The following is a 26,637-nucleotide window of genomic DNA, read 5'->3' as shown; positions in this document are numbered from 1 at the left end:
TTTTTTTTAACATCTCTAATTACGACTCACTTTCAGCAAATTCATCTTGAAGAGGGAGCACAAGAGACTATGGTATCTTTCTTGTACAAACATTATGCTAATATTGTTCACTAGTATTGTCCATAGTATTGAGCTGCTTCTGAATTAACTCCATATGTCAGTCATTCACTGATTAGGAAGCTGTGACTGGTTCAGTTGACTTGAAAAGTGATTAGAACTGGTGCATCCTGTTGCAAACTGCTTATAGATCCAGTGGGGTGTGTGTGTGTGTGTGTATGTGTGTCTGTGTGTGTTTCTGTGTCAGAGGGAGGGAGAGGGAAAGAAGTTTAGCAGGCAGAGAACAGCAGCCACAGCTATAGGATGGAAGACAGTCATCCCAGAGGGAATGGAGTGAGTGTGAGTGTATGAGAAGTGCCTCATTTATCACTCATCTTGGGACGGGAGAAGCCCCCTTTTTGTGTTCATGTGAAAACCCCCGAGCTGGAGCTTGCGGTCATGAGCACCAGTGTCTCACAGGCTTTTTTGGTTCTTGTATTCTGGTTAACTTGGAGCACATCTGTGCCATCAGTGCTTTCTGCAAAACTAACCCCCGCCACCCCCGGGTTTTAGCCAGAGGAGTGAGCTGGCAGTGCATAGACCAGAAAAAAGAATGGACTTTGAAAAATGAGGTCTGTTTTACTATCATCTTCACTTTGATGATTTTATTCTTGTTCTCAGCCTTTTTGCAAATGCCACTGCCACTGCTATCTGGAGGAGCAATATGAAAGTCACACTGGAGTCAGAGCTTATAGAGCAGCACCATGTCCCTGGAGGATAAGGGAAAGGGCCTCAGTGACTGAAATGAGAGCAACAGTGTAAAGTGGCAGACGGACCACAGAAGGAGGTTCCTGGAGATGCCGCTTCTCAAGCTAAGCCTCGCAGGGATGACGCATACTTGTGTTGTTACAGGGAGATGGAACATTTGTGCTCCAGCTTCAAGCAAGCAAGGCAAGGATGCAGTCTGAAGAATAGGTGCCAATGTCACAAAATGATAAAACAATTAAACCAAAACCAGAACACCCAGTCCCACTCCGAAAGAAAGAGCTTTCCGAATGGCTGTGTCCCATGCACTCAGTCCACGAGTGAGAGCTGGGGGCTCTGCAGTGGGTGGCTTGTCCTAATACTCCCCACCCCTGGCTCCATTTGGTACATATTCAGAGACTGTAAACTTATTATTTTGAGACGAAGTTTCGCTCTTGTTGCCCAGGCTGGAGTGCAATGGTGAGATCTCGGTTCACTGCACCCTCTGCCTCCTGGGTTCAAGCGATTCTCCTCCCTCAGCTTCCTGAGTAGCTGGATTACAGGCATGCACCACCATGCCTGGCTAATTTTGTATTTTTAGTAGAGACGGGGTTTCTCCATGTTGGTCAGGCTGGTCTCAAACCCCCAACCTCAGGTGATCCACCCACCCCAGCCTCCTAAAGTGCTGGGATTACAGGCATGAGCCACTGCACCCGGCCTAAACTTATTTTCATTACTGTTAAGCCAAACACAATCACAGCATAATCACAGCTAAAATTAACTTTGTTACTGCTCACCTATCTTAGAGGCATTTAAAAGTCTAATTTTAAAGATAAATGCGCTCCTTAATTGTTAAAAGACTTGATGTGGGTTTCAAAAGGTTTTGTTTGTTGTTTGAGACAGAGTCTTGCTCTGTCTTAAGTGTAAGTGGCATGAGCTCAGCTCACTGCAGTCTTGACCTCCTGGGCTCAAGTGATCCTCCCACAACCTTCTGAGTAGCTGGGATCACAGGGGCATGCCACCATACCTGGCTAATTTTCTAATTTTTTGTAGAGATGGGGTCCCCCTACATTGCCCAGGTTTGTCTCAACTTCTCAGGCTCAAGCAATCCTCCTGCCTTGGCCTCCCAAAATGCTGGGATTACAGGGGTGAGCCACCGCGCCCGGCCCCACTCCACATACTTTTAAGATGAAGTGGTTAAGCACCCCTGTGGCCTAAGGAGGTGAAGACAAATGGATAAAGGAGAGGAAGTGCCGCCTTCTCTCTCATTCTTGTGAGGCATCATTTGCCCCTTAGCCTGTTCGGATCAAACCATAAAATGGCAAGAGCTCCTTGTCCTAGAGGGACCCAGTTTTAAGTCGGAAGTGGCTAGAGAGAACATTTTCTTCCAGGTAGGCGGAGTCTCATGCTCCAGACCCTGTTGTCTGGAGGGCTCTAAAAATGCCCTCAGATGGTTGGGAGTGGTGACCCACGCCTCTAATCCCAGGATTTTGGGAGGCCGAGGCGGGAGAATTGCTTGAGCCCAGGAGTTTAAGACCAGCCTCGGCAACAAAGCAAGATCCCATCTCTACAAAATAAAAATTAGCTGGGCATGGTGGTGTGCATCTGTGGTCCCAGCTACTGAAGAGACAGGCAGGTGGATCGTTCGAGCCAAGTAGGTCCATGATGGCACACAGCACTCCAGCCTGAGCAACAGAGCAAGGCCCTGTCTCAATAAATCAGTAAATACATTGAGCGACTTTTGTTGGACCACAAGGAACTTTGTTTATGGATAGGTACAACTGTCTCCTAGGAAATTAAAGCCCAGCGGTGACACCCATCTAATGTCTGACATTAGCAGGGCTGGGATGAGTGTTCTTTTCAGGATCCACTGCTACCAAAAGAGGGAGCCTTAGCCAATGGCCAAAAAGAAAGGAAGCAGCCGTGAGTGGGTCAGTGGATCCATGGCCTCAAGATTCCCTGGAGAGAACAGCAGTGCTGAACCTCCCAGTGAAGACCACTGAGGGAAGAGGAGGGAAAGAGGAATACAGATAAATTTATTAGTTAAATACTGATTTTACAGCCATTTCACCTTAAGACAATGTTAACAGGTTTGTGGGTTAGGGAGGGTATACGAGGGGGCCTTTGGAAGAAAACAATGTAAATGATGATTAAAACAGAATCTTAGTTCAAAGGTATTCTCTGCTATAGCCAGTAGGATTTTGGAGTGAGGGGGCTGGGCGTGTGGGGAGGCGTAGTAATGCCACAGTCAGCTACAGCTCTGCTGAGAAAGAGGAAGGAGTCTCCATGAGCTCCAGCGTCAGGGGCGGAAACTGAGCAATGTGCAGAGGAGAAGGCAGCGGATCCCGGAGCAGCTCAGAGTCGGAGGCTCCCTCCAGGCCCCCTGCCATGTCTTAGCAGTCATTTTCTTTCCGTGACTTGTGTCGTGTTGTGTTTGTTTGCTTTGAATTCGCGTTGCAGAATCTCTGGCTTTTCGCCTCCTGGACAAAAGACTTCTGCCGAGGCCAGGCTGCAGGTCCGGAGGGACTCCGGCTGCCATCGGACCAAGGGCCAGGAGGAGCAGACAGCAGGTGGGTCAGCCTTTGGGACACTCCTGCCCCCCCAAGCAGAACTCTGTCCACTTACACTCTCCCCGGAAGGATCTCGAGGCCTGGCTGAGTGTTTGCCAGACTGGCTTGAGCAGCAGAACGTTTTGTTCTTACTCAGAACCCCTCTGTGTGTGACAGGGTGAATGAAGGGCCTGCAGGGAACTCGAGGGGGGCCGTTTGGCTAAGCTCCCCAGCTCTGGTTTTGCCAGGGGAGGGACATGTACAAGCTGCAGGCAGAGCTGAATCACTCAGAGCAGGAAGAGGGACTTTTATTTTGAGACACGTTGGAAGTGAAGGAGCAAAGGCCCGCAGCAGGGGAAGGTGCCTGGGGGAGAAGTTGCCAGCTGCAGTGGATGAGGCTGCGCTCTGTGGCGGGTGCAGTGCTCCTCTAGCTCCCCAGGGAAGTGTTCGGTCACTTCTGTCACATCCCACAGTTGTGGAGTCAGATTTGGTATTGGGGATGCAGGGCGGTGCCGTTTCTCAAGCGGATGGATGGGGCAGGGGCCTCTCCCCAGGGGACCGTCCATCCAGGAACATGGCAAACAGATACCGTCATTCGGGCTGGAGCAGGGGTCCCAGGGCCCAGCCCTCCGCTTGTTCTCAGATCCCTGGTGCTGGAAACACAATGCGAAACCCACCGTCTAGGCCACAGCGGTGAACACAGAGGACAAGGACACCTTGGGAAGGAACTCTCCAACTCACAGGGAGAGGCAGCGTGCTCGCGCTGCAGGCTGGGCTCCCTCCAGTCCCACCACCGTATACAGGCATCCGAGAAAATCCAACACCCGCTTCCCCTGACCAGATCGTCAACTTCAAGTTTCTTCCCAGTTGTTGTTCTGGAGTCATTCCCAGGCAGAGGAGGCCGGCCCCTGGGAGCCCAGGGCCTCCTTCTTCCCAGTCCTCCACGTCCCAGGTCTGTGCAGGAATTTGAGGAGGGAAGAGGGAAGATTACGCAGTGATTATGTCCCCGTGACTGTCAGCCAAGACCAGGCTGTTCCAAGAGTCCTGCTTGGAGCTGGTCTGTGGAGACTGGCTGACGGGAGACACATAGCCTTGTGGGGAGAGCTTCAGGGCCGAGAGGACCGGGTGGAGGGAGGGCCCGTGGCCAGACATGGCGCTGACCGAGAACGTCTGAAAAGCAGAAAGCACACGATGAGGCCCATGGAGACACTCCTGAGGTAGGGGAGGGTGCCCTACTATGCAGATGTCGCCAGGATGGCTCCCGCCCTCAGGAAGGGACCAAGGAGCACGTCTCTCTGTTTCTCCTGATCCCGGTGATCTGGGCACAAAGGGTCTGGGTGATGCATCAGCTGCTTCTGAGCACAGTATACAACCAGGGCGAGAACCCGGTGGGCCTGTGGATACTGTGGTTGCCCAGAAGGCTCTGATGGTTACAGGAGACACTTTCTATCATCCTATCACTACCACATCCACTTTCCAACAGAGAAGCCGTCCACCCGGCCCAGAAGGGGCTCCTGCTACCCCTGGTTCTGTGGGATCAGGTTCTCCCAGGCAATAAGAAGCTCATTAAGACACAGCCTCTCTCAGTTAAGAGCAGAGGCAAGATTAACAGCAGGGGCTGGTCAGAGGAGACTGTGGTCAAGCTTGGTGTGTCCTGGTCCCAAGAGAGGGAACTGCAGAGGGGACGAGGCAGGGAAGCTGAGATGCCATCATCCTCCACAAGAGGGAACTTGGGTTGCCCCGGGTGTCCCCTGACACACGTGCAGAGCTGGGCCTCATGAAAGTGGCATCCTGCCTGTGACCTCCCACCAGCCTGCCCCCCCTGCCCTCTGCAGGATGCAGGCCTTTCCCCATGCCAGCTTCCTCCTCCTTCCCCACCCTCTCCTGTTGAAGTCTCACCTCCCTGCACATAGGAGACATTGCCTAGAGAAGCCCTGCTCTGCCTCCCACAGCGGGAGCACGCCTCCCCTCGCCCCAGCAGGCAGTCTCATTCAGGCTGTCCTTGTGTGTTGTTTTCCTCCCCTGCCACCCATGTTGTATGCCAGCCCCGGACTCCCCTCTCTTTGTTTCCAAAGATAGTGGCATAGAGGAGCTGTTAAAAAATTGTGAGTCATAATCGTGTCCACACCACCATAGCTTGACAAGATGTCCTGAAATACAGCCGGATGCAGATGCCCCTAGCCTCAAGGGGCCCTGAGGGCACCACGCAGCTCAAAGGCTGGAGCTTCCTAGCCCACAGGGTAGCTCACTGCTTGCACCTGTGAGGCCTGGCTGCAAGTCCCACCCAAGACTAGGCTGGCCCCTGGGACTCTGCAATCGGCCTCCCCACAAACAGCCCTGGCGCCCCACCCGTGACGTGTACCTGGGACACGGAGCTGCTGTGCCCGTAGTGAGATGACAGGCCGGGCTCTGTCTTGATGGGGCGCATCTCCTCGCTGCTGCTGGTGGTGGCGCTGCTGGAGTTGCTGGAAGCACCGCTGGCGGGAGGAAGGCTCTCACTGCCTGCAGGACCTGGAATGAAGCAGAGTCGGCACACCCAAATCAGCGGCAGGGACCAATGAACAGCCGGCAGCCTGTGAGACAGCGGGGATGGGTCTGAGCTAATGGCTTTCTCTACATGTGTCAGGGAGAGCAGCAGGGGTCCTTACAGTGGACAGTTACAGTTCTCACAGGGATGGCTTCTTCCCCCTAGCTCATCGCAAACCCTTGAGGCCACATGGGTTTCAGGATTCAAAACTTTTAAAAACAATTCTTCCTCATTCAACTTGAAGATTCAAATTTTTAAAAGTCCAAATACTGTGTATTATAGAATACCTCCCGCAGGGCCTGAGATAATACCCTATAATTAAATACATTAATATCCCCACAGCAAAACATGTGAATATCATACTGAATGGGGTAAACAGAGACCATCAACAGCCTTGTGTCTGTTCAAAATAGGTTTTGCTGCCAAATCTAGCTTCCCGGATTTGGAATTTTGGACCAGGGATGGTGCACTGGAGCCGAATGTCTTCTCTACCTGTGATTGCTACGTGAGAGGAAATAAGGTTACCCAGGGCACGTAGGGTACTTGGCAGCAGTAGGGAAGCAGGAGGAGAGGTGGAAGACCACAGGTGTGAGACACTGAAAATTCCGGTAGGAAATATGCCTGCCAGAAGGGGCAAGCCGTGGTTGAATCTAGAAAAGTAGAACTTTGATCATGCCCTTGGTAGTGGAAAGGGCCAATTTATCTGACTCTGTCATGCCTTAGGTTAGAAGATACATTTTCCATCAGATCAGCCAATTGATTTTCTCTGTGACTGCAGCACTGACCAGTCCAATCTTTAACTGGGTAGCCGTACTGAGTGGGGAATGTTTTGGTAGGGAACATAAATGTATTAAAGAACAGCCCTTGTTCTTTCATAAATTTATATATAATTTAATAAATACAAATAAATATAATTTAAATTTAATAAATATTTGATAAATTTATTTACTAAAAATAAATTTAAAAAGAACAGCCTCTGTTCTTTTTTTTTTTTTAGAGATGGGGTCTTGCTCTGCTCTCCAGGTTGGAGTACAGTGGCACAATCACAGGTCACTGCAGCCTCCAACTTTTGAGCAGCCCTTATTCTTAATCCAGAAATTAAGAAGGCAGAGTGGTATATTGAAGAGAACATTGACCCGGAAGCATAAAAGCTTGGGTTTTAATTCTCTACCCATTAACAGCTGTATGACCCTCGTTAAATCATCGTCCTCTATGAGCCTCAGTTTGCTTGTTACTCAAATGGCGTCATAAACTGGTTCTCATGGAGTCTTACTTTCATGGAGATAATGTTTCTGAAGGGGCTTTCTAAAGCACAAAGCACTGCATGATGTTAATTATCCACTGGCTTAGAGATCAATCTGTTAGGAACATGATTAATTGGACCCTGTCCTCCTGGATCCCCGTTAGCCCAAAGAAAATTGAAAGGAACTGAGCTTTTGGGTGGCTGCAGCGCCGAAGACGAAGGGACCGAGTAAAGTTCCTCTTTCCTGCAGGCCCTCGACTGGTCCAGCCTGCCCACTGGGATCTTGGCAGTTGGCAATGATCAGACCCCAGCCTGAGTTGAGCCTGCTTCAAAAGCTCCCAATACGTTCCATGGCAATTGTTACTTTTTTGTTGGGCTCTTCATCCTGTCCTGAAAGGCCAGGGATGTACAATGCCGTCACCACACCCTGGCAGCCTGGGCTGGCCTGCCTAACCCAGAAGATATGATTCTTGTGCACTCTGAGGGCTTCTGACGTATTCACATAATCACTCACAGATCTTTTCCTCACCTGCTGGTGTCTTAGATTTATTCAGGTTCTTGGGCTTCCGTTTTCTGGTTTGAATCCCCTCTTTCCGCATTGCAAGAGGCCTGGGGACCTGGAGGGTCACAAGTCAATATATATGGTTTTCCATTTCTACATAATCTGCTACAGCACTGAAAGACACACAGCTGCTGCGAGAAGGCAACACCTAAGCAATCTCTCCACAAAGGCTGGGGCTCAGACGGTGTGCACAGGCCCCTGGAATTCAGCAAGAAAGAAATCAATTCTGTTTTTAAAAAACTTATCAGGCCGGGCGCGGTGGCTCAAGCCTATAATCCCAGCACTTTGGGAGGCCGAGACGGGCGGATCACGAGGTCAGGAGATCAAGACCATCCTGGCTAACCCGGTGAAACCTCGTCTCTACTAAAAAAATACAAAAAACTAGCCGGGCGAGTTGGCGGGCGCCTGTAGTCCCAGCTACTCAGGAGGCTGAGGCAGGAGAATGGCGTGAACCCGGGAGGCGGAGCTTGCAGTGAGCTGAGATCCGGCCACTGCACTCCAGCCTGGGCCACAGAGCGAGACTCCGTCTCAAAAAAAAGCAAAAACAAAAACAAAAAAAAAACTTATCGAGCACCTATGTGATGTGATGGGGACTTTACTAGAGCCTGGAGAATAGGGAACTAAAGACACACAGTTCCTACCCTCAGAAATTCATAGACAAGCAGAAATAACCGGACTCTGGTAGGTGATATAAAAAGACAGAGAAACACGAAACTGTCCTGGGGTGAGGAGTGGGAAGGAGGGGCACATGAGGATATCAAGGAAGGCTTCAGGGTGGAGGTGACACCTGAGTTTGTAAAAGGTTTTGAGTAGACAGAGGCAGGCGTTTCAGGCAGCAGAGAGAATGTTCAAAAGCCTTTATCATCCACACAAGGACCCTGAAAACAAAAAGTGGGTGCTAGGCCAGGCGCAGTGGCTCATGCCTGTAATCCCAGCACTTTGGGTGGCCGAAGTGGGAGGATTACTTGAGTCCAGGAGTTCAAGACCATCCTTGGCAACATAGTGAGACCCTATCTCTATAAAAAAGTTTTAAAATTAGCTGGGCATGGTGGTACATGCCTGTAGTTGCAGCTACTTAGAAGGTTGAGATGGGAGGATCACTTGAACCCAGGAAGTCGAGGCTGCAGCAAGCCGGGATTGTGCCACTGCACTCCAGCCTGGGCAGAGCAAGGCTCTGTCTCAAAAAGGGGCGAGAGTGCGGGGGTGCTATCAATAATTGTGCTGGGAAAATTGGCCTCAACAGTCACAGCCCCAGCGAGCTGAGATGTAACATTACTCTACTTATAGCAGCTCTGTACTGCATTGGGTCTGGCTGGAGTCACTGGTGCGTCTATGAACGGTGGGGAGCAGTAAGAGACTATTCTAGAGATTGCCCTGTGACCAGCTTCTGAGATAAAATGTCCCTGGACAATACTTTCACCACAGTTCTGTTGGGAGGCAGGCCCCAGAGCCATTCACAGATGCCTAAGCCAGTCCTGGGGAGCAGGACCGCAGGGTGCCTTCCCCACATCTGGTTTCTCTTAGGCTGAGCCGAGTCTTTTAGCCCCTGTTCTATGCTATGCTTGTCTACCATGTGGGATCGCTAAAGGCCACACCTGCAAATACAGACAGAAAAGCAATTACTGCTTCAGAGACATGAACATGGAATGGTTAAGCGAGAAATGCACCAGCATATGTGAACTTGAATTGCCTCCTATTTAACTGTGGGTAGATGGGGCAGCATTTGCACACCCCTACCCCACCATCTGCCTATCTGTCTGTGACTCTATACCCAGACCCCTATTTTCCATCTTGTGGGAGGGTGTCCTCCCCCACCCCATCCCCCTAGCTATGCCTCAAATGTTCAAGCCCATTCTAGCCTCAGAAGAATCTTCCCCTCATGTTAATCTCCATTCACTTAGGTATGCTTTTTTTTTTCAGTTGCAGTAAAATAAAATACATGTAACTTAAGATTTACCATCTTAACCATTTTTAAGTATATCGTTCTGTAGTGTTAAGCTCATTCACACTGTTCTACAGCCCTCACCACCATCCCCAGAACTCTTCTCATCTTGCAAAACTCAAACTCCATACCCATTAAACATCACTCCTCATTCCCCCTTTCCTCAGCCCCTGACAGTCTCCATTCTACTTTCTGCCTCCATGGATTTGACACATGGTGTCAGGGGCCAGAATTCCCTTCGTTTTTAAGGCTGAATAATATCCTACGTGTATATATATCACACTTTGTTTATCTGTTCATTTCCCCATGGACACTCGGGTTGTTTCCATCTTTCTGCATTTGTGAATCATGCTGCTGTAAACGGGAGTGTACAAATAGCTCTGAGACCCTGCCTTTAATTCTTTTGGGTATATATCCAGAAATAGTATGCTGGATCATGTGGTAATTTTATTTTTTTTATTTTCTGAGAATATAATCTTTTGAATACCTACATAATATTTCCCAATAAGTTTCTTGTACCATTCCCATATTGAAGAATAATAGTTTAACCATTTTCCTTCCAAAGGTTTTTTCCCCTCCATTTTTGCTATTACAGTGATTAACAAACACCCTTATATATATTCTTTGCAGAAAGAAATGTTTTCTTATGAATTTTCATAACTTTAGCTATTTGTTTGTTCATTATAACAAGAAATCATGAAAAGATACACAAGATTAAGTTAATAACAGCCCTCTCACTCCACTACCATAAATCCTATCCCAATGAGGCCACTGGATTTAACAGCCTGTTATATATTCTTACATTTAAAAAAAATTCTCAAACACATGTACACATATATATCTATTGACGTGGTTTGGCTGTGTCCCCACCAAAATCTCATCTTGAATTGTAGCTCCCATAATTCCCACGTGTTGTGGGAGGGACCTGAGGGGAGATAATTGAGTCACAGGGTGGTTTCTCCCGTACTGTTCTAACTGTAGTGAGGAAGTCTCATGAGAGCTAATGGTTTTATAAGGGGAAACTCCTTTTGCTTGGCTCTCTTGCCTGCTGCCATGTAACACGTGCCTTTCACCTTCCACCATGATTTTGAGGTCTCCCCAGCAATGTGGAACTGTGAGTCCACTAAACCACTTTTTTATTTTGAGTATGTCTTTATCAGCAGTGTGAAAACAGACTAATACACCTATACATGTATATTTGTGTGTATGTATTCACCCATCCACTGGTCCGTCCACTCATCCCATATGTATGTGTGTTTACTGCACCTTCAACACTCGTAGTATGCGGTCATGCTACATATATTTCTTTGCAATGTACTTTTTCATTTTCTAGATCAAGATACATGGCTCTAGATTATTATTTTTAAATTTCTCCTCAATATTCCACATTTTGGGATATACCAGAATTTTTTCAACCATTCCTTTATGGGATTTTAAGGTGGTTTCTAGTTTTTGCCACCACAAACAATGCAGCAATAAATAGTTCAAAGGTCATCATGTACTGGTTATTTTTTATAGGCTAGTTTTCCAACAGTAGACCTGCCAGATATAAAGGTGTTTATGGTTTTAACCCTTAAAAATACCACTAAGTTAATAGATGCAGTTATCAAATACAAATCAATAATACATGAGAGTATCTAATTCCCCAAATCCACAGCAGCACACATTTTAATTTTTGCCAAATATGTGGGCAAAATAGGGGCTTTCGTGGTCATTTTCGGGTACATTTCCCTGATTTTCAGTGAGATTCAGCATGTCTGCACATGTTTCATGGCTATCTGGACAGCTTCTGTGAGATGTCAGTTCGTATCTTTTGCCCATTTGGGGGAAGTGGGGGAAAAATCAATTGTTCTTTTCTTATTAGGCTATAAGGTCTATCTGTTTCTGGTTTGGTGTTAATTTAACTTGTATTTGAACAATTAAGACTTGCAAATGTACCGTCTAAGGTACCAAGGGGGTACACAGCAAAAAGAGTGTCCTTCCAATCCCTTCTCCCCAGGACCCCAGTTTTTCTCCTGGAGGCACCTCATGTACATATATATGCATACATGTGACCATGTGACCAACCTCTACATATCCTACCAGAGGGGTTCTGTGTACATGGAAGCAACCATGTATAAATTATGTTCTTCCTCACATTTATAAAAATAGTGCCGTAGTAAGTAGTGTTCTGCGCCTTGCCTTTTTGTTAACACTGTATAATGGAGAATGTTCCAATAAAAATGTAAAGAGCTTTGTAGAAGCTCCTTGTAATTCTGGAAATACTAACCCTTTTTCTGGTACTGTGTGTATTGGTCTTTACTTTCCCTAGGTATCATTTCCAGGCACTAATAGTAAATATTTACAAAATCAAATCTATCTAACTATTTTTATATGTCTAAAAAGTTTTAAAATCTTTTTTAAGAAGTTCTCCCATCCTCAAAGTTACATAAATACTTCCCCTTATATTTTCTTCCAGTGTTTTTATCGTCTGATTTTTTTTTGGTAGTATTTTATTGTCTAATATTTTTATTTTTTGGAGACAGGGTCTCACTTTGTAACTCAGGCTGGAGTGCAGTGGCACAATCAGAGCTCACTGCAGCCTCAAACTCCTAAGCTCAAGCCATCCTCCTACCTCAGCCTCCTAAGTAGCCGGGACTAGAGGCATGCACCACCATGCCCAGCTAGTTTTTTTTTTCTTTTTTTTTTTCAGTAGAGACAAAGTTTCCAGGTTGATCTTGAACTCCTGAGCTCATGCAATCCTCCTGCCTCGGCCTCCCAAAGTGCTGGGATTACAGGCATGGGTCATGATGCCTGGCCTTACTTTTAGTTTATTTCAAAGATATTTTACATCTAATATCTTTAATTCACCTAAGTTTATTTTTGTTTAAGTAGGAGGTGGAGGTCATGCTTTCCTTTTGTTTTCCAAATGAACAGCCAATTTTGTCAATGCAACTATCCTTAAGCTTCTTATCCACTGAATCGAAATGTCACCTTTGTTGCATATCAAGCTGCTATACATAAATATGGCCTGCTCATCTATAAAATGGAAAATTCACTTATGCAATGTAAAGGACGGAAGAGGCCAGCAAAGTTGTTGAAAGTCCCTTCCAAATCTAAGTATCTTTGTTAAGAAGGGAAAATGAATGCTAGTCCAAAGGAAGAAGACAAGGGAGGACTGAGAGATGGGCATCAGAAGGCAAGGATGCCGCGTGGGCGTGGGACCCACGTACCCCATGGAGCTTCATGTAGAGGCCACAGGCATTGCACACGGGCTCGCCCTCCGCATTGCGGCGCCACAGCGTGGTGGTGGTGGTCTGGCAGTTGGCACAGGAGAGGCCCACTCGGCGGGAGGCAGACTGCAAGACAGGAAACAGACCCTTCATGTCCAAGTAAAAGGGGGGCACTGCCTTCCACCTCGCGCGCGGCTGCGGATTGGGCCTCCCTAATGGGAGGCAGGGCTGGGCCCTAATGACCCTGCATGAGATCTCTGACCTGTGACAGCACCTAACTCTCCTGTCACCTGAGCCACTGCGAGGAGTAAATCAGAACAAGGTTTCTGCTGCACGAGGAGAGCGAACGTGGGCACTGGAGACCTGGTTTCCAGTCCTAACCATCATTCACCATCAGGCAAATAACCAGCGAGCGCCGGACACTGCCGGAAGGAAAGCTTCTCCTGAAAGAAGCTGCAGGTGCCAGGCACAGACGGAGAGTGAGGAATCATGGTGTCCAAATAGTATCAAAGTCTGAATGGCCCTGAGACCTCAAGAAAGGGAGGCACCAGGGTTTATCCCCTCTGTTCTTCCCTCCTTAATATAGTGCAATCTGGTTGGTGTTGATCAGAATCAAATTATATTAAAAAGGAGCATGAAGCCAGGAGTCAAGCCCCAGGCCCAAACTCTTCCTCAGCCATGGGGCCCAACACAAGCTGCTTGCACTTCTGGGCTTTGGGATTTATCAGCTGATCAACTGAGGTCAGGATAGAGACCAGCCTCTGAGGTGACCTTCCTTGCAGGGTTGGTGTGGATGGAGGAGACACTCCAGTCAACACCAGAGTGGGAACCAGGAAACCTGGATTCTGGTTCCAGAGTTCCAGATGGGAGACTCAGTACCTCAGTGACTGTGGGCAAGGCCACTAGCTTCTCTGAGCCTCACTTTCCGTTTCTGTGTGTTGAAGAGGTTGAACTGGACAGCCTGGATCATTCTGGTGGCTCCAGCTGACTCTCAAGTTGTGAGAATTATGGTGGAGCTCTCACCCATCTAATCCCCTGATCCACACCCTCAAGTTCCAAAATTCAAAACCAGAGGATGTCCCACCAAGGCGAGAGCCCTGCAGCCAGGTGCCGAGAGGAGGCCGCGAGGCAGGTGCTTACCAGCCGGCGCTGGGGCTTGATGAGCGGCCGGTTGATGCCGTTCATCTTGTGGTAGAGGCCGCAGGCGTTGCACAGATAGTGACCCGTCCCATCTCGCCTCCAGAGTGGGGTGGACATAGCCCCACAGTTGACACACTCTCTGCCTTCTGAGAAGTCGTCAAACATATCTACTGAGTTGGGGAGAACAGACAAGAAAAGACAGAGGATGAATTCTTTGTTTATGCCCATCTCTTACCTCTGAGAATCTAGAGCGCACAGAAACAATGCCCTTTCCTTGGAAGGAGAAGACCACCTTGGGCTGCTCTTGCTCTTCCTCACTCCAACTTCAGCCCCTGCCCCCTAATCCCAGACACTGCGAGCTCCCCTGAGCATGAGAAGAGGAAAGGTTGTAGTGATCACCCGCGTCCTGGGCTGGGAGGCGGGACACCTGGATTTCAGTCCAGATGTCACATTCAGAGCCTCCAGCCCTAGGCCTCTCACCTCCCACTGAAGTCCATGCAAACCTTCTTGCGCTCTCTTTTTCCTTTTCAAAGTTAGTAAGATTACTTTTCCCTCTGCATAAAGATATAAATATTTACCTTATGAAAATCAGTGCCAAAATATATAAGGAAAATTCAGATTGTCACTAATGTTTTCAGCATTTGGTTCTATTGTATCCTTTGTAAGACTGTATTTTTTTTTTTTAATCAGAGACAGGGTCACTCTGTCACCCAGGCTGGAGTACAGTGGTGCAATCATAACTCAGTCCAGCCTTGAACCCCTGGGCTCAAGTGATCCTCCAGCCTCAGCCTCCCAAAGTGCTGAGACTACCTGCCTGAGCCACTGTGCCCAGCCCTTTGTGAGACTTTTCTTTTTTTGAGATGGAGTTTCACTCTTGTTGTCCAGGCTGGAGTGCAATGGCGCAATCTCGGCTCACTGTAACCTCTGCCTCCCGGGTTCACGCGATTCTCCTGCCTCAGCCTCCCAAGTAGCTAGGATTACAGGCATGCACCACCACACACAGCTAATTTTGTGCTTTTAGTAGAGATGGGGTTTCACCATGTTGGTCAGGCTGGTCTCGAACTCCTGACCTCATGTGGTCCGCACGCCTTGGTCTCCCAAAGTACTGAGTACACCACACCCAACCTTGTGAAACTTTCATATGTTGATATGTATTTTTGCCAAGCTATATAATTCTGAGTCTGTGTGGGTCTTTTGCTTAATATCAAAACATTTTCCCAATGAGAAATTCTTTATAAACTCATTTTATAAAATTCTTTTTAAACTCATATCATTATTCCATCATATAAACGTGCCATCATTTAACTAGTATCATTCAACTATTAATTTTCATCCAGTTTTGGATTCTTATTTCGTAAACACTGCTTGTTTTGTGCATGAATCTGTGCATTTCTAGTTATTCCTTAGGATACTCTCCGAGAAGTAAAATTTCTGAGTCAAAGGCACTAGATTTCTTTTAAGTTTTTGGAATTTTCTAACTGTCCAGCAAAAAAAATGCTTCATTCATTCATTTTTTCTGTTTTAATATACCTGTATGGGCTGCTGTATCATAGTTTGACATTTTTCTTGCTTATTGGTATATAAAATAAAGGTGCATATTATAAGCCATGGCACCTTAGAGCTGCTCACATGAGCGGAGCGTCTCCCCGACTACCACAAGGCTGTTGGGTCTGTCGCTCCCTTCACTCGCTCACTCCTCCCCGCCATCACCTTTATCGTCCATGTCTACAGAACATTAAACTGACAGGTTCCACTTGTGTCCATTCTCCTCATCCTGATGAGACAGGCTGGGCCAGTTTTCTTACTCCCTGTAGTCTATATAAAGCCTGGCTCACAATCTCCGGAAGTCTCTCTGACTTCATGTTATCCTAATTTGCTGTCCCTAAACACATCTACCTTGGTCTCCAGATTCTTCCTATGCCGCTGCCAGAGGCAAGGGCAGATTCTTCTCTAGTGAAGAGGGGAGCTTTTATTGAGTTGGGAGGACAGGCGGTGAAGAGCTCTCTTTCCAACAGGACCCAGCCCGGGAGGGGGTCAAGGTTGTACATTTTGCTAGTTCTGTGGCCCAGCTACTTGCTCTAAGGGAATGTGAGCCAGAGAAAAGCATGGTGGGGGGCCCTTCCCCCAACTCTGGGTACACAAACAGTCATTTGCACCTGCAAACAGGTAGCTGTGTGTCCACACCGAGTAAACAGTGTGCAGGTGTGAGGGGCTATTTGCTCAGGCCAGGGAGCGGAGCACAGGCATCACAGCAGAGGCTATTTTTACACCTGGGTCACACTGACAGCCTCTACCAAGGTCGCCTGCCCTCAGAGCCATACATGAGATGCGGCCACTCCCGCCTATGACTTGCTCCCAGCTGGACCACCACAATTAACACTACTGTTGCCACCTCTACAGTCGGTGCTTATGGCCTGTCAGCCTCACTTCTTTCATCCAGGTCTGCTCGTGAGGGGATTCGAGAGGCCAGGAATTTACAGAAGGACATTAGACCAAACCAACTCCACAGCAGGAGGTGGGCACAGGCAATGTCGTCATTTTGTTGGGTGTCCACAATAAACACTAGGTGGCACTACCATCTCAAAATTGAACCAAGACACGCAGTCTGGCCTGAATGACACTTGGACATAGAGGCCTTGTAAGATCACCTTTCCAGTCCAAACCTAGCACAACTCTCTCATTCTGGTTTCCTTTTTTATTTTAGTTTTCTCTTTAGAGACACGACTCACTCTGTCACCCAAGCTGGAGTGCAGTGGTGCAATAGTAGCTCACTGCAGCCACCAACTCCTGGCCTCAAGAGGTCCTCCTGCCTCAGCCTATTTTTCTTTTTCTATCTTTTTTTTTTTTTTTTTGAGACAGGGTCTCACTCTGTTACCCAGGCTGGAGTGCAGTGGGCCCTGCAACCTCAAGCTTCCTTAGTACCTGGGATTATAGGCACACGCTACCATCCCCAGCTAATTTTTGTAGAGACAAGGTTTCACCATGTTGCCCAGGCTGGTCTCAAATTCCTAGGCTCAAGTGCTCCTCCTGCCTTGGCCTCCCCAAATGCTGGGATTACAGGCATGAGCCACTGCACCCAGCCCTATTTTTCTTTATTATGAAAAAATGTAAACATTCAGAAGTAGACAGAATATGAAAGAGAACTCTGACTTAACCATCATCCAGTTGCCAATCATTTGTGGTCAATCTTGTTTTATCTATACCTCCATTCACTTTCCCCCATATTGTGCTACTGAAGAAAATCCCAGACTTCTATTACTTTATTCACAAATATCTCAGTATGTTGCTCTAACAGATAAAGAATCACACTCTTAAAAATAAGCAGACTGGCTTCTCTCCTACATTCTGGTTCATTTAAGTCAAAAACATCTCATAATGTGTTCCTCTTGTTCGGAGGGGAGATTCTCTTTTCTTCTCACAATTATTGTTTTATATGCAGGAATATCGGAGTGTTTTTTTTCTTCTTCCCACACTACACTGATGTAAAGAAAAACTTTTTTTGAGACAGGGTCTCACTCGGTCCCCCAGGCTGGAGTACAGTGCTGCGATCTTGGCTTACTGCAGCCTCAACCTCCTGGGCTCAAGCACTCCTCCCGCCTCAGCCTCCCAAGTATCTGGGACTACAGGTGCATGCCACCATGCCTTGCTAATTTTTTTTTTTTTTTGTATTTTTGGTAGAGACAAGCTCTCACTATGTTGTACAGACTGGTCTTGAACTCCTAAGCTCAAGCGATTCTCCCACCTCAGCCTCCCAAAGTGCTGGGATTATGGGCGTGAGCCACCGTGCCCACCCCAGAATCTTATTAAAGGACCCAGGAATTCCTGGAGTGTCCTCTCAGCTGCTGACTCACCTTTGGCTGCCTTGAGAACCCAACACATAGGTCTGCCTCGGAAGCTCCTGCAGGCTCACCTCAAAGTTGGGTTATGCATTCAAGCAACTATTTTACTGTCCAGGTAAAGTCACTGGAGGTTGCCAAATACGTATTCGTCACCAACAAATATTTACTGAGCATCTGCTATTTAATCACTCTGATAGATGTCACAGGAGCTAGGAGGGAACCCAGGTCTCGGAATGCTAATGGTGGACAACTTGATGGACAACTTGGATTTGAATATCAATAATGAGTAATAATATTACTCAGTTCGTTTTTAGAACATACCCTCAGCAGAGTGGGGGACTCATGGCAGACCCAATTGTCTAGGGCAGAAAGTGTGGAATCCCCACCAGCATAAAAGTCCCATTGTGATAGAAGGGTCAGGGGTCACCAAAACAGCCAAAGTAAAGGCTATGCTTCCTAAAGACACCCAATAGACAACCTGCAACACCTTCAAATCTGCAGAAGTTTCCATATTTCTGACCACAAAATCTTGCCATCCAACCCGGTCAATGAAATGTTACACACATTTTTAAACAATTACTTTAAAAACAAGGTAATCATAGAGGAAAATGTTGACCCTATAATGTTACATGACAAACACAGCACTAAGTCCCAAACTAGCACTCACATCTGGTATGAACCTCGGTAAGCACCACTTCTCATTCCTTCTTAGGAGAGGTACTGAGAGGCAAGAATGATTCTGAAGCCAGGGGGCACAGCTGGGGCCTCGGATGCAGCCCCTCCCACCCAGTGCTGGCATCCCGGGAACTGCTCCAGCCACTTGGAAGGCATCACCCACGTTTGGAGGAAAGACTTGTAATAATAGTTGTAAAGCACTTTGCAAATGAGAGGAAAAACTTACAACAATGGCTGTAAAGTGCTTTGCAAACATCAAATGAGATAACAATGATGGATTATTGTTAGGAGGCTGAAGTTGGAGGGGTCAGGAGGGAAGGGGAGCGACCAGGACAAACCTTGGCGCTGGTTATTGGAGGAGGGGAGGACAGATAAAAGAGCTAGGAGATTGGGGAATCTGACCTTTCTTAAACCACTGGGGCTATGCTCAGAATTGTCTGTCTCTCTCAGCCGTCAGGTTTGAGACTGCAACCCGGGAACCAACTGACGGCAAGGCTGACCATTTACACTTACTCGGTCTCCAAGTTGTTGCTCGTGGAAGTGTGATTTAATGATTAGTTTAGCAATGAAAAGCACAAAATAAACTATGTCCTAACTCCAAGGATGGGGATCTCACTCCTCACTTCCATCCATACCCTGCTAAAACAGTTTTTTTAAAGAGGAAACAAAGTCTGATAGTCTGATTTCTCAGACATCCAGTGCAATATGGATGTTCCTATGAATTAAGGCAAACTACTCCCACCCTAGTGCCTGAAAGAAGAATGTAGGCCAGGAGGTTGAAACATCCCACCCCGACTTCCCTACAAAGAACTGACGCCACCAGAGGCAAAGACTGCGACCTCTCCTCTCCTCTGACCTGCTCCATCCATCTTGGGGAACCCACCCACCCCACCAAGGGGAAGCCAATCAGGGCTGGGAGAGGGAAGGCATGGGAGGAAGAAAGGGAGAGGAATCAGAGGCCAGGGTCACGGTTCCGCTCTCCACTCCCTCCCCTGGGCGCTGCTGGCTGCTGGGGAGACAGCTCAGGCCACTGCTGCCGCCCCAACGGCGCCACAGAGCCTGGTCTGCTCGCCTGCAGATGCGCCCCTTAGACTTCCACCTGCTGGGGAGAGCTGGTGTTGAGCCCCAGCTCGCGCTGGAAAGAGCCTCACCCTCACGCCTGGAGGCAGAGGTGATGGGTCTCAGCCCCTTCACTGCAATGTCTGAAGCTCAAACATTTGCCATGTGTCTGTATAGGCGCCCCTGTACGAGTGCTGGACATAACGAACGTGGTGGAAAAACCCACGCTAACTCCTTGCCCTAAGTTGTTTTGGTCTAGCTGGGGATGCACAACTCAAAACTAATCGCTACCTTTGAGGTGACAAACTGCAGTGGGCCTGGGCCTCACACCGGTGCCCAGTCCACCACCTCCAGCTTCAGATCTTCAGCATAATGGACGTCCAGGGAGAGACACATCAACAGTGGAAAGGGCCCGTGCCCGGGGCAGCTGGGCAGTGCTACACAAGAAGGGCCGGGGGGCCAGGGAGACGCAACCCAGAAGACTTGTTGGAAAAGACCAGACCCCAGCCCAGACTGGGCAGGAGGGGAGGGACCTGCCCAGAGACCGTTCCCTGGGAACTAAAAGGGCTTCAGAGCAGAGTCTCAGCCCCACCCAAAGGTCCCTTGCTGAACCCCAGGCCCACGTCCCATCCAGAGTTCACTAGAGATGGAGCCTGGATTTCCCGACAGGCCCGGATCTGTCCCTGCGGCTGGCGCCTGGGTGTGGGGCACGAGGCCCAAACAAAGCCTGAGGTTTTCCTGGCAGCTCTTGAGCCCTGGGTCTTCTGGGCTTCGTCAGGCTCGGCAGATGCCTGTGACAGGAGGCTGTCACGGGGAGGCCCGCACAGCTCCAGCGGGCTCCGGCAAGGGGATAAAATCACCTATTTTGGAAGCTCCCGCAGCTGCTGAACAGAGGAGGTTACCAGTTACCGCCCACCTTGCAGAGTCACCCCACGGAGTCCAAGGCCTCTGCTCCTGACCCTTATAAAGGACAAGACCCCGGGACGCCGGCTGGATGGAGTGATGGAATGTGACTCAGTTTTGTTTTGTTTTTCTTCCTGAATCACAAACAGACAAGGACACTGTGAAAGAAAAAAAACAAAATCAAACAAAACAAAAAAAACCAAAAACAAGAACGGAGGGAGGGAGGGGGGGGGGGGGGGAACGTACAGAGAGACAGAGAGGAGGAGGAAGAGGTTGAAGATCAAATGATAGAGGAAAATACACCTGCTCATATGCAAAGAGGTTTTACAGATGACAAAGAGAAAGATGAGCTTGAAGGCTGTAACGTGCAACCACACCTGTCACTGGAGGAACTGTGGAAAGACTCCAGCTCCGAAGCCCTGGGCCCCAGTGGCTCCTCCCTAGAGGTCTAAGAACTCCCAGCACCTCCGCACCTGCCTGGTCTGTGCTCATAGTCGGGTCAGCGTGGGAGGCTGGTCCAGGAGAGGAATGGCAATAGAGGAATGTTCATGTGCTTTAGAAAACAGATTCTGCCCAGGGCCACAGAGCTCATCAACAGCAGAGATGGGATCAAACCCAGGCTGGCCAGTCAGTCTCTTAACCGCAGGCCAGCATCCCACCAGCTCTGCCCACAGATGTCTTGGCCATCCCTGACCCTTTCCCCAGCGGCAGTAGCTGGCAGCAGAGAGAAAATCAGTCTCAATTTGACCTGTGAGCAGCAAGGGCTGTAGGAGTCCAGAGCCCAAGCATGCTCTGTTTTCCCAGCGTGTCTGATCCCAGAAACTTCCCAGCATCTCTGTTTCAATGCTGCTCAGCTCACCCACTTGGGAAATGCTTCCTGGCCTTCATCATTGTCAAGATTAGATTTTGAGACCTTCGAGAACCCCTACACGTGGGTCTATAATTATGGCATAAAGATTTCCCCATAAAATGCAGGATCAGTTGTTGGCTCCAGGAGAAATGTAGGATGCTTCTGAATTCAAATTTGAGCCTCTGAAATGACAATGCCTTAGAGCTAAGTCCGTGAACTTGTGGACTGTTGCATTACTCTCATAGGACCTTTTTTTTTTTTTGGCAATGGCGTCTTGCTCTGTCACCCAGGCTGGAGTCCAGTAGCTCAGTCACAGCTAATTGTAGCCTCGACTTCCTGGCCTCAAGCAATCCTCCTGCGTGAACCTCCTGAGTAGCTGGGACTCCAGGTACACACCACCACGCTCAGCTAGTTTTTGTAGCATTTTGTAGACATGGGGTCTCACTATGTTGCCCAGGCTGATCTTGAACTCCTGAGTTCAAGCAATCCTCCCACCTCAGCCTCCCAAAGTATTGGTATTACAGGCATGAGCCACCACTTCTGGCCACAAGCACTTTCTTGAAACAAATGAAACAAAAGTATTGTGGTGAATATGACTTCATTTGCTGCATCTCGACATTAACATGCAGACTCCCAGAAAATGGTCACCATGGCCCCTTCCCACCAGAGAACCGCAGGCTGGGACACTATTTTTAAAACAAAGGGCCAGGTATGGTGGCTCATGCCTGTAATCCCAGCACTTTGGGAGGCTGAAGCCGGTGGAACACTTGAGGTCAAGAGTTCAAGGCCAGCCTGGCCAACATGGTGAAAGCCTGTCTCTACCAAAAATATAAAAAATAGGTGGGCATGTTGGTGCACCCCCGTAATTCCAGCTACTCGGGAGGCTGAGGCAAGGGAATTGCTCGAACCCAGGAGGCAGAGGTTGCAGTGAGCCGTGATCATGCCACTGTACTACAGTCTGGGAGACACAGTGAGACCCTGTCTCCAAAAAAATGGAAAAGGAACAAAGAAGGGACACTGAAAGACTGCAGTGAGCTCTACATTTCTATTTGAAAACTCTCCCCAGTGCCGGCATTTTGCCCCTATACCAATACATTTTTTACAAAGACTGTCTTGCCAGCTGTCACCTTCAGGTGAAAGAGCTGTGGAGTTTTCCTGGGGGCCTCCGTGTGGGAAGCTACGATCAGTCCCAGAGTGGAGGGGCCTGGGCCTCCCAGCTGCTGTGTCTGCAGAGACCCTGCCCGGCAGTCCCCACCCCGAAACCTGGGACAATGTTCTCCTCTTTGTGCTGTCCCCCTCCCCGGGTTAATCTGGGAGCCCTGTGACTCACCATACAAAATGGGACACTTCTGAGGGGAGGGGGCACATTACTAATTATTCTTAAAGCACAGTCTTAACACCAGGGTGTGTGGCAACCCTCTGCAGACCTCACTGTCAGACCTGCATCCCTGACATGCTGATCCCTCCTCTCCGTGTCTCCCTAGTGTCCCAGCTGACAGGTAATACGGCTTACTTGCCCCCTCCCAGACAAGCCAGGAAAGAGGCCAGGACACCGCATTGGGCGCTGGGTCCTGCAGCTCCTGGGACTTCCGGCTTCAAGCTCAGATACAGCCAGGGTAGCCCTGGCTGGGGATCAGCACTTGAAAATATTTACTCCTTCCTGGCCTCTGGGGACTGCATGCAAAGGGCGCCCCCGCCGCCGCTTCCCTGTCCACTGCCTTGTTGAGTTGGCTCGCTCTGCACATCCCCAGTCCTTCTGTGGGAGAGGCTGTGAGGTCCAGGAGCAAGGGGCAGTTGGCACAGTGGTACAGTCTTAAAACCTGCAAGCTGGGTCTGGGCTATTCCGTGAACATTCAGAAGAGGACACCAAGGTGCAGAGCAGGCCGGTCAAGTGCCTCATCTGAGCTCCCAGTCCTAGCCTTCCACAGTACCACACTGCTCTCCGCTGGACCCCGCCACCTGTAGCACCCTGCACACAGCAGAAGCTCCAGACACAACAGAAACTCCGCACACACGACAGAAGCTCCGCGCACGACAGAAGCTGCGCGCACGACGGAAGCTCTGCACACAGAGCCATCGAACCATCGAGTTTCAACAAACCCAGTGCCTAGAGAGTCCCGTGAGGCGGCGGAAATGACGATGCGACAGGGCTGGGCTTCCGGCCGGCTGGGCTGCCTGGCCACTGAGATGCCATGTTCCTGGACACACACCATAATTCAGCTGTGAGAATTATCTGTGCAGGGCCAGAAGTTTCCGTGTGTGTGTGTGTACACATACATGTGTGTATATATGTGTGTATGTAAAATCATATATAATGGATGTATATGGAAAATTACACCGCGTTGCACTAAAAGCCAGCCCACTCTTGCTAGCAATAAAACTGCTCTAATTAATTCACTGGAATAAACTGTTTTTAGAGGGAAAATGTCTATTTTTCAGATGTTCCTGCCAAATACTGGAAACAACCAAGATGCCCAACGGTAGAAGAATGAATACAAAAACAAAGTTTCAGTAAAGCCATACGGGAATTGGAGTTGGTTTATTAAATGACAACTGGATAGACTATGTTCTTCAGATTTTCTCTTTCTGTAACATGGTTTAAATTAGTTAAATATGCAGTTAATTAAACAAGCATCTCTGCCTAGGCACTGCAGGATCGGAGATGTTTATTTTCTTCAATTTCCTGGGATCCTCCTGGTCTGAAAGAAAAAATACAAAGTACTTTTTCCACTTTGGGCCCAGCTGCCTCCCCACCACAGTGGCAGCCCCATCTGGGCTCAGGCATCGCTATGGCACCAACTATTCCTCCCACCCTACAGAAAGAAAGGGAGAACCCCTCCCTTCGGGGTACAGTCCCAGCCAGGGTAGAATGTACATGAAGAGCTTGCCAGTCATGCTGTGGACAAAGGCTGGCACTGGTCCTGGTTCCTCCAAGTCACTGTGTTGTGATGATGCTCCTCTCCAGGCTCCTCCCAGCTTGCCTCAGTCATTTTAGTGTGCCCTGGGGTTGGGGGATGTGGGGAAGCAGACACTCTGGGTCTTGATGGGAAGCGTGACATGGTACACCCACAGCCAGTGGGGAAAGCAATTTGGCGATATCTTATCAAAAGTATAAATGCATGTGTCACTTGATCCAGAAACTCCACTTCCAGGAATGTATCCTCCAGATTACTTTTGTGTAAAATGGTTTATATACAAGGAGATTCACTATGGCATGTTTTTCCATAGCAGAGGACTGGAAAAACCACTCTTAGGTTCATCAATACAGGACCGGTTAATTCAGTGAAGGCATACTATGTAGCCATAAACAATGGTCTTGATGTACTGATATGGAATTCTTGCCAGTATATGCTGTGAAATATTAGAAGGCATGGACAATACATTGATATTCTCTTACAAAAAGAAGGGGAGAAGAATCTGTACATGGATTTGTTTATATATACAATGAACATTTTTAGGAGGACAGACAAGAAACTGATCATACTGGTTGCTTCCAGGGCGGCGTCTTGGTGGCTCATGGAGGTACTTCTCATTGTTTGCTGTTGTGTACCTTTTAAATACTCAACTATTTTAATGTTAATGTATTTCTTATTTGTGACAGTGATTTTTTTTTTTTTTTTTTTCTTTTTGAGACAGAGTCTTGCTCTGTCACCCAGGCTGGAGTGCAGTGGCATGATCTTGGCTCACTGGAACCTCCATCTCTTGGGCTTAAGCAATTCTCCTGCCTCAGCCTCCCCAAAAGCTGGGATTACAGGTATATACCACTATGCCTGGCTAATTTTTGTATTTTTAGCAGAGATGGGGTTTCCCCATGTTGGTCAGGCTGGTCTTGAACTCCTGATCTTAGGTGATTCGCCAGGGTTGGGCTCCCAAAGTGCTGGGATTACAGGCGTGAGCCACCGCACCTGGCCTATGATTCTTTTGCATGTTAAATAAAGTACAGAAATATGTCATGGGCTAGCATCATCACTCATGCAGTAACATTTTTAATTTAAAGCTGGGCAGGTTCCATTTTCAGATTTTTCCACAAAAGCATCTTTTCTCTCACCTTACTTTCCTACAAAAGCATCTTAATTCCCTAATGAGAAAATGGAACCCATTTCCCAAGTGGGTCCTTAGCTTTGCTGCACTCCTAAAGCTGTTGACCCGCTGTCATCTCTCACAGTACCCTGGCTCCTGCCCCAGGGAGCCCCAGACTCAGCCCCGGGGAACCCTGGCCTGGCTTCTAGTGCTCAGTGATATGGTCCTGGTTCCTTTTATTTATTAGGAAGACTGCAATGGAGCTTTGGCCAGAGGAGACTTAAGCTGGGCTAGTCTGGGCCGTTTGACTCTGCAACCCCAGTTAGGAGCTGGCAGGACGGAAAAGGAATAGTGAACAAATTGCCAGGGCAGCTCCCGCAGGGACCGAGACAATGGGTCTGCAGGGAGAGGCTTTTCCTTCCAGGCCCACGGCCTGCCGTCAGGAGGAAACAACTTCCCCTTCGCCCCTGGAATGGCAGCAGCAGCAGCCAGCTGGGAGATTTATGGAGATATAATGTGACCTCTTTATTGCCCTGAATGCTAGGGAGGCATTTCAGGGGAGATTTACGCCTTTCACAAGAGGAGGCGAGCAAGGGTGTAGAAATTTATACGTGGGGACTGTTTTCCCCTCTCGGGGGTTTCTGGGGGATTACTTAATCAAACCAAGGTTAAGCTCCAATCGCCATCACTTTACATCTTCTTCTCCTGCTAATCCACCCAGTTACCCTGCTACCCTGAAGGCTTTTTGCATGAAATGCGGAGTCTAAGCCAAGTTGCAAGGGATCTGTTAAGTTCTGAGTTCATTTAACACAAAACAAAACAAAAAATAAGAATGAAGACCAGATTTCCAGGGCCAGGAGACAGTGCCCTGCAGCCATGGACCTGGGCAGCACACGTTTTGCTTATATAGGCCTCAGATCTTCTTTGTGAAAGGAAGGTGTTAGACCAGATGACTTAGGTCCTTCCTAGTGTGAAAATAATCTAGATAATATCAGATCAAATGCTAATGCTATACCTTACTCTGCACCAGTGATTTTTCTGTCACTTTTTTTTTTTTTAAGCTGCAGAACTCTTTCTTCAAAGAAAATGTAATCTGAGGAAGCCCAACATTAAAGACAGAGGAATGCAGTTGACTGGGCGAAAGGGTGGCTTCGTCTTCTACCCAGCACTCCTTCAGGTCCACATCCACACTTCCCGGGGCCTTGAGGAAGGTCCTCCAGCCTCTAGAGGGCGCCCTGCGCTGCAGAGTTCCCGCCAAGCGCTGTTCAGGGCTCGCCTGATGCGGTCAACGGGGTCCGCCCCCGGCTTCACTATCAGAAGCCTGGCAGACCAGACA

General features: G+C 48.4%; 1 protein-coding gene and 1 pseudogene across 4 annotated transcripts in view; both read right to left on the bottom strand.

The window, feature by feature from the left end:
- LOC126961080 (putative uncharacterized protein C8orf49) lies at positions 1 to 2,698 on the bottom strand (annotated as a pseudogene).
- Positions 2,699 to 2,797: 99 nt separating this feature from the next.
- The window catches only part of GATA4 (GATA binding protein 4), an 84,799-nt gene continuing 60,959 nt past the window's right edge, over positions 2,798 to 26,637 (bottom strand). For 3 of the 4 annotated variants that reach the window (XM_050801095.1, XM_050801096.1, XM_050801094.1), the window contains exons 3-7: positions 13,956 to 14,125; positions 12,816 to 12,941; positions 7,629 to 7,716; positions 5,692 to 5,840; positions 2,798 to 4,499 (exon numbers count right to left, since the gene is read on the bottom strand). In XM_050801095.1, the coding sequence (XP_050657052.1) occupies positions 4,317 to 4,499; positions 5,692 to 5,840; positions 7,629 to 7,716; positions 12,816 to 12,941; positions 13,956 to 14,125 (716 nt within the window). In that variant the 3' untranslated portion in view covers positions 2,798 to 4,316. The remainder of the gene's footprint in view (positions 4,500 to 5,691; positions 5,841 to 7,628; positions 7,717 to 12,815; positions 12,942 to 13,955; positions 14,126 to 26,637) is intronic. The other variant, XM_050801097.1, reaches the window with a different exon arrangement.

This window comes from Macaca thibetana, chromosome 8 (genome assembly GCF_024542745.1).
Source record: "Macaca thibetana thibetana isolate TM-01 chromosome 8, ASM2454274v1, whole genome shotgun sequence".
Taxonomy (NCBI): domain Eukaryota; kingdom Metazoa; phylum Chordata; class Mammalia; order Primates; family Cercopithecidae; genus Macaca; species Macaca thibetana.
The sequence above is the reverse complement of the archived record's forward strand: the minus strand, read 5'-3'. Positions and strand labels throughout refer to the sequence as shown.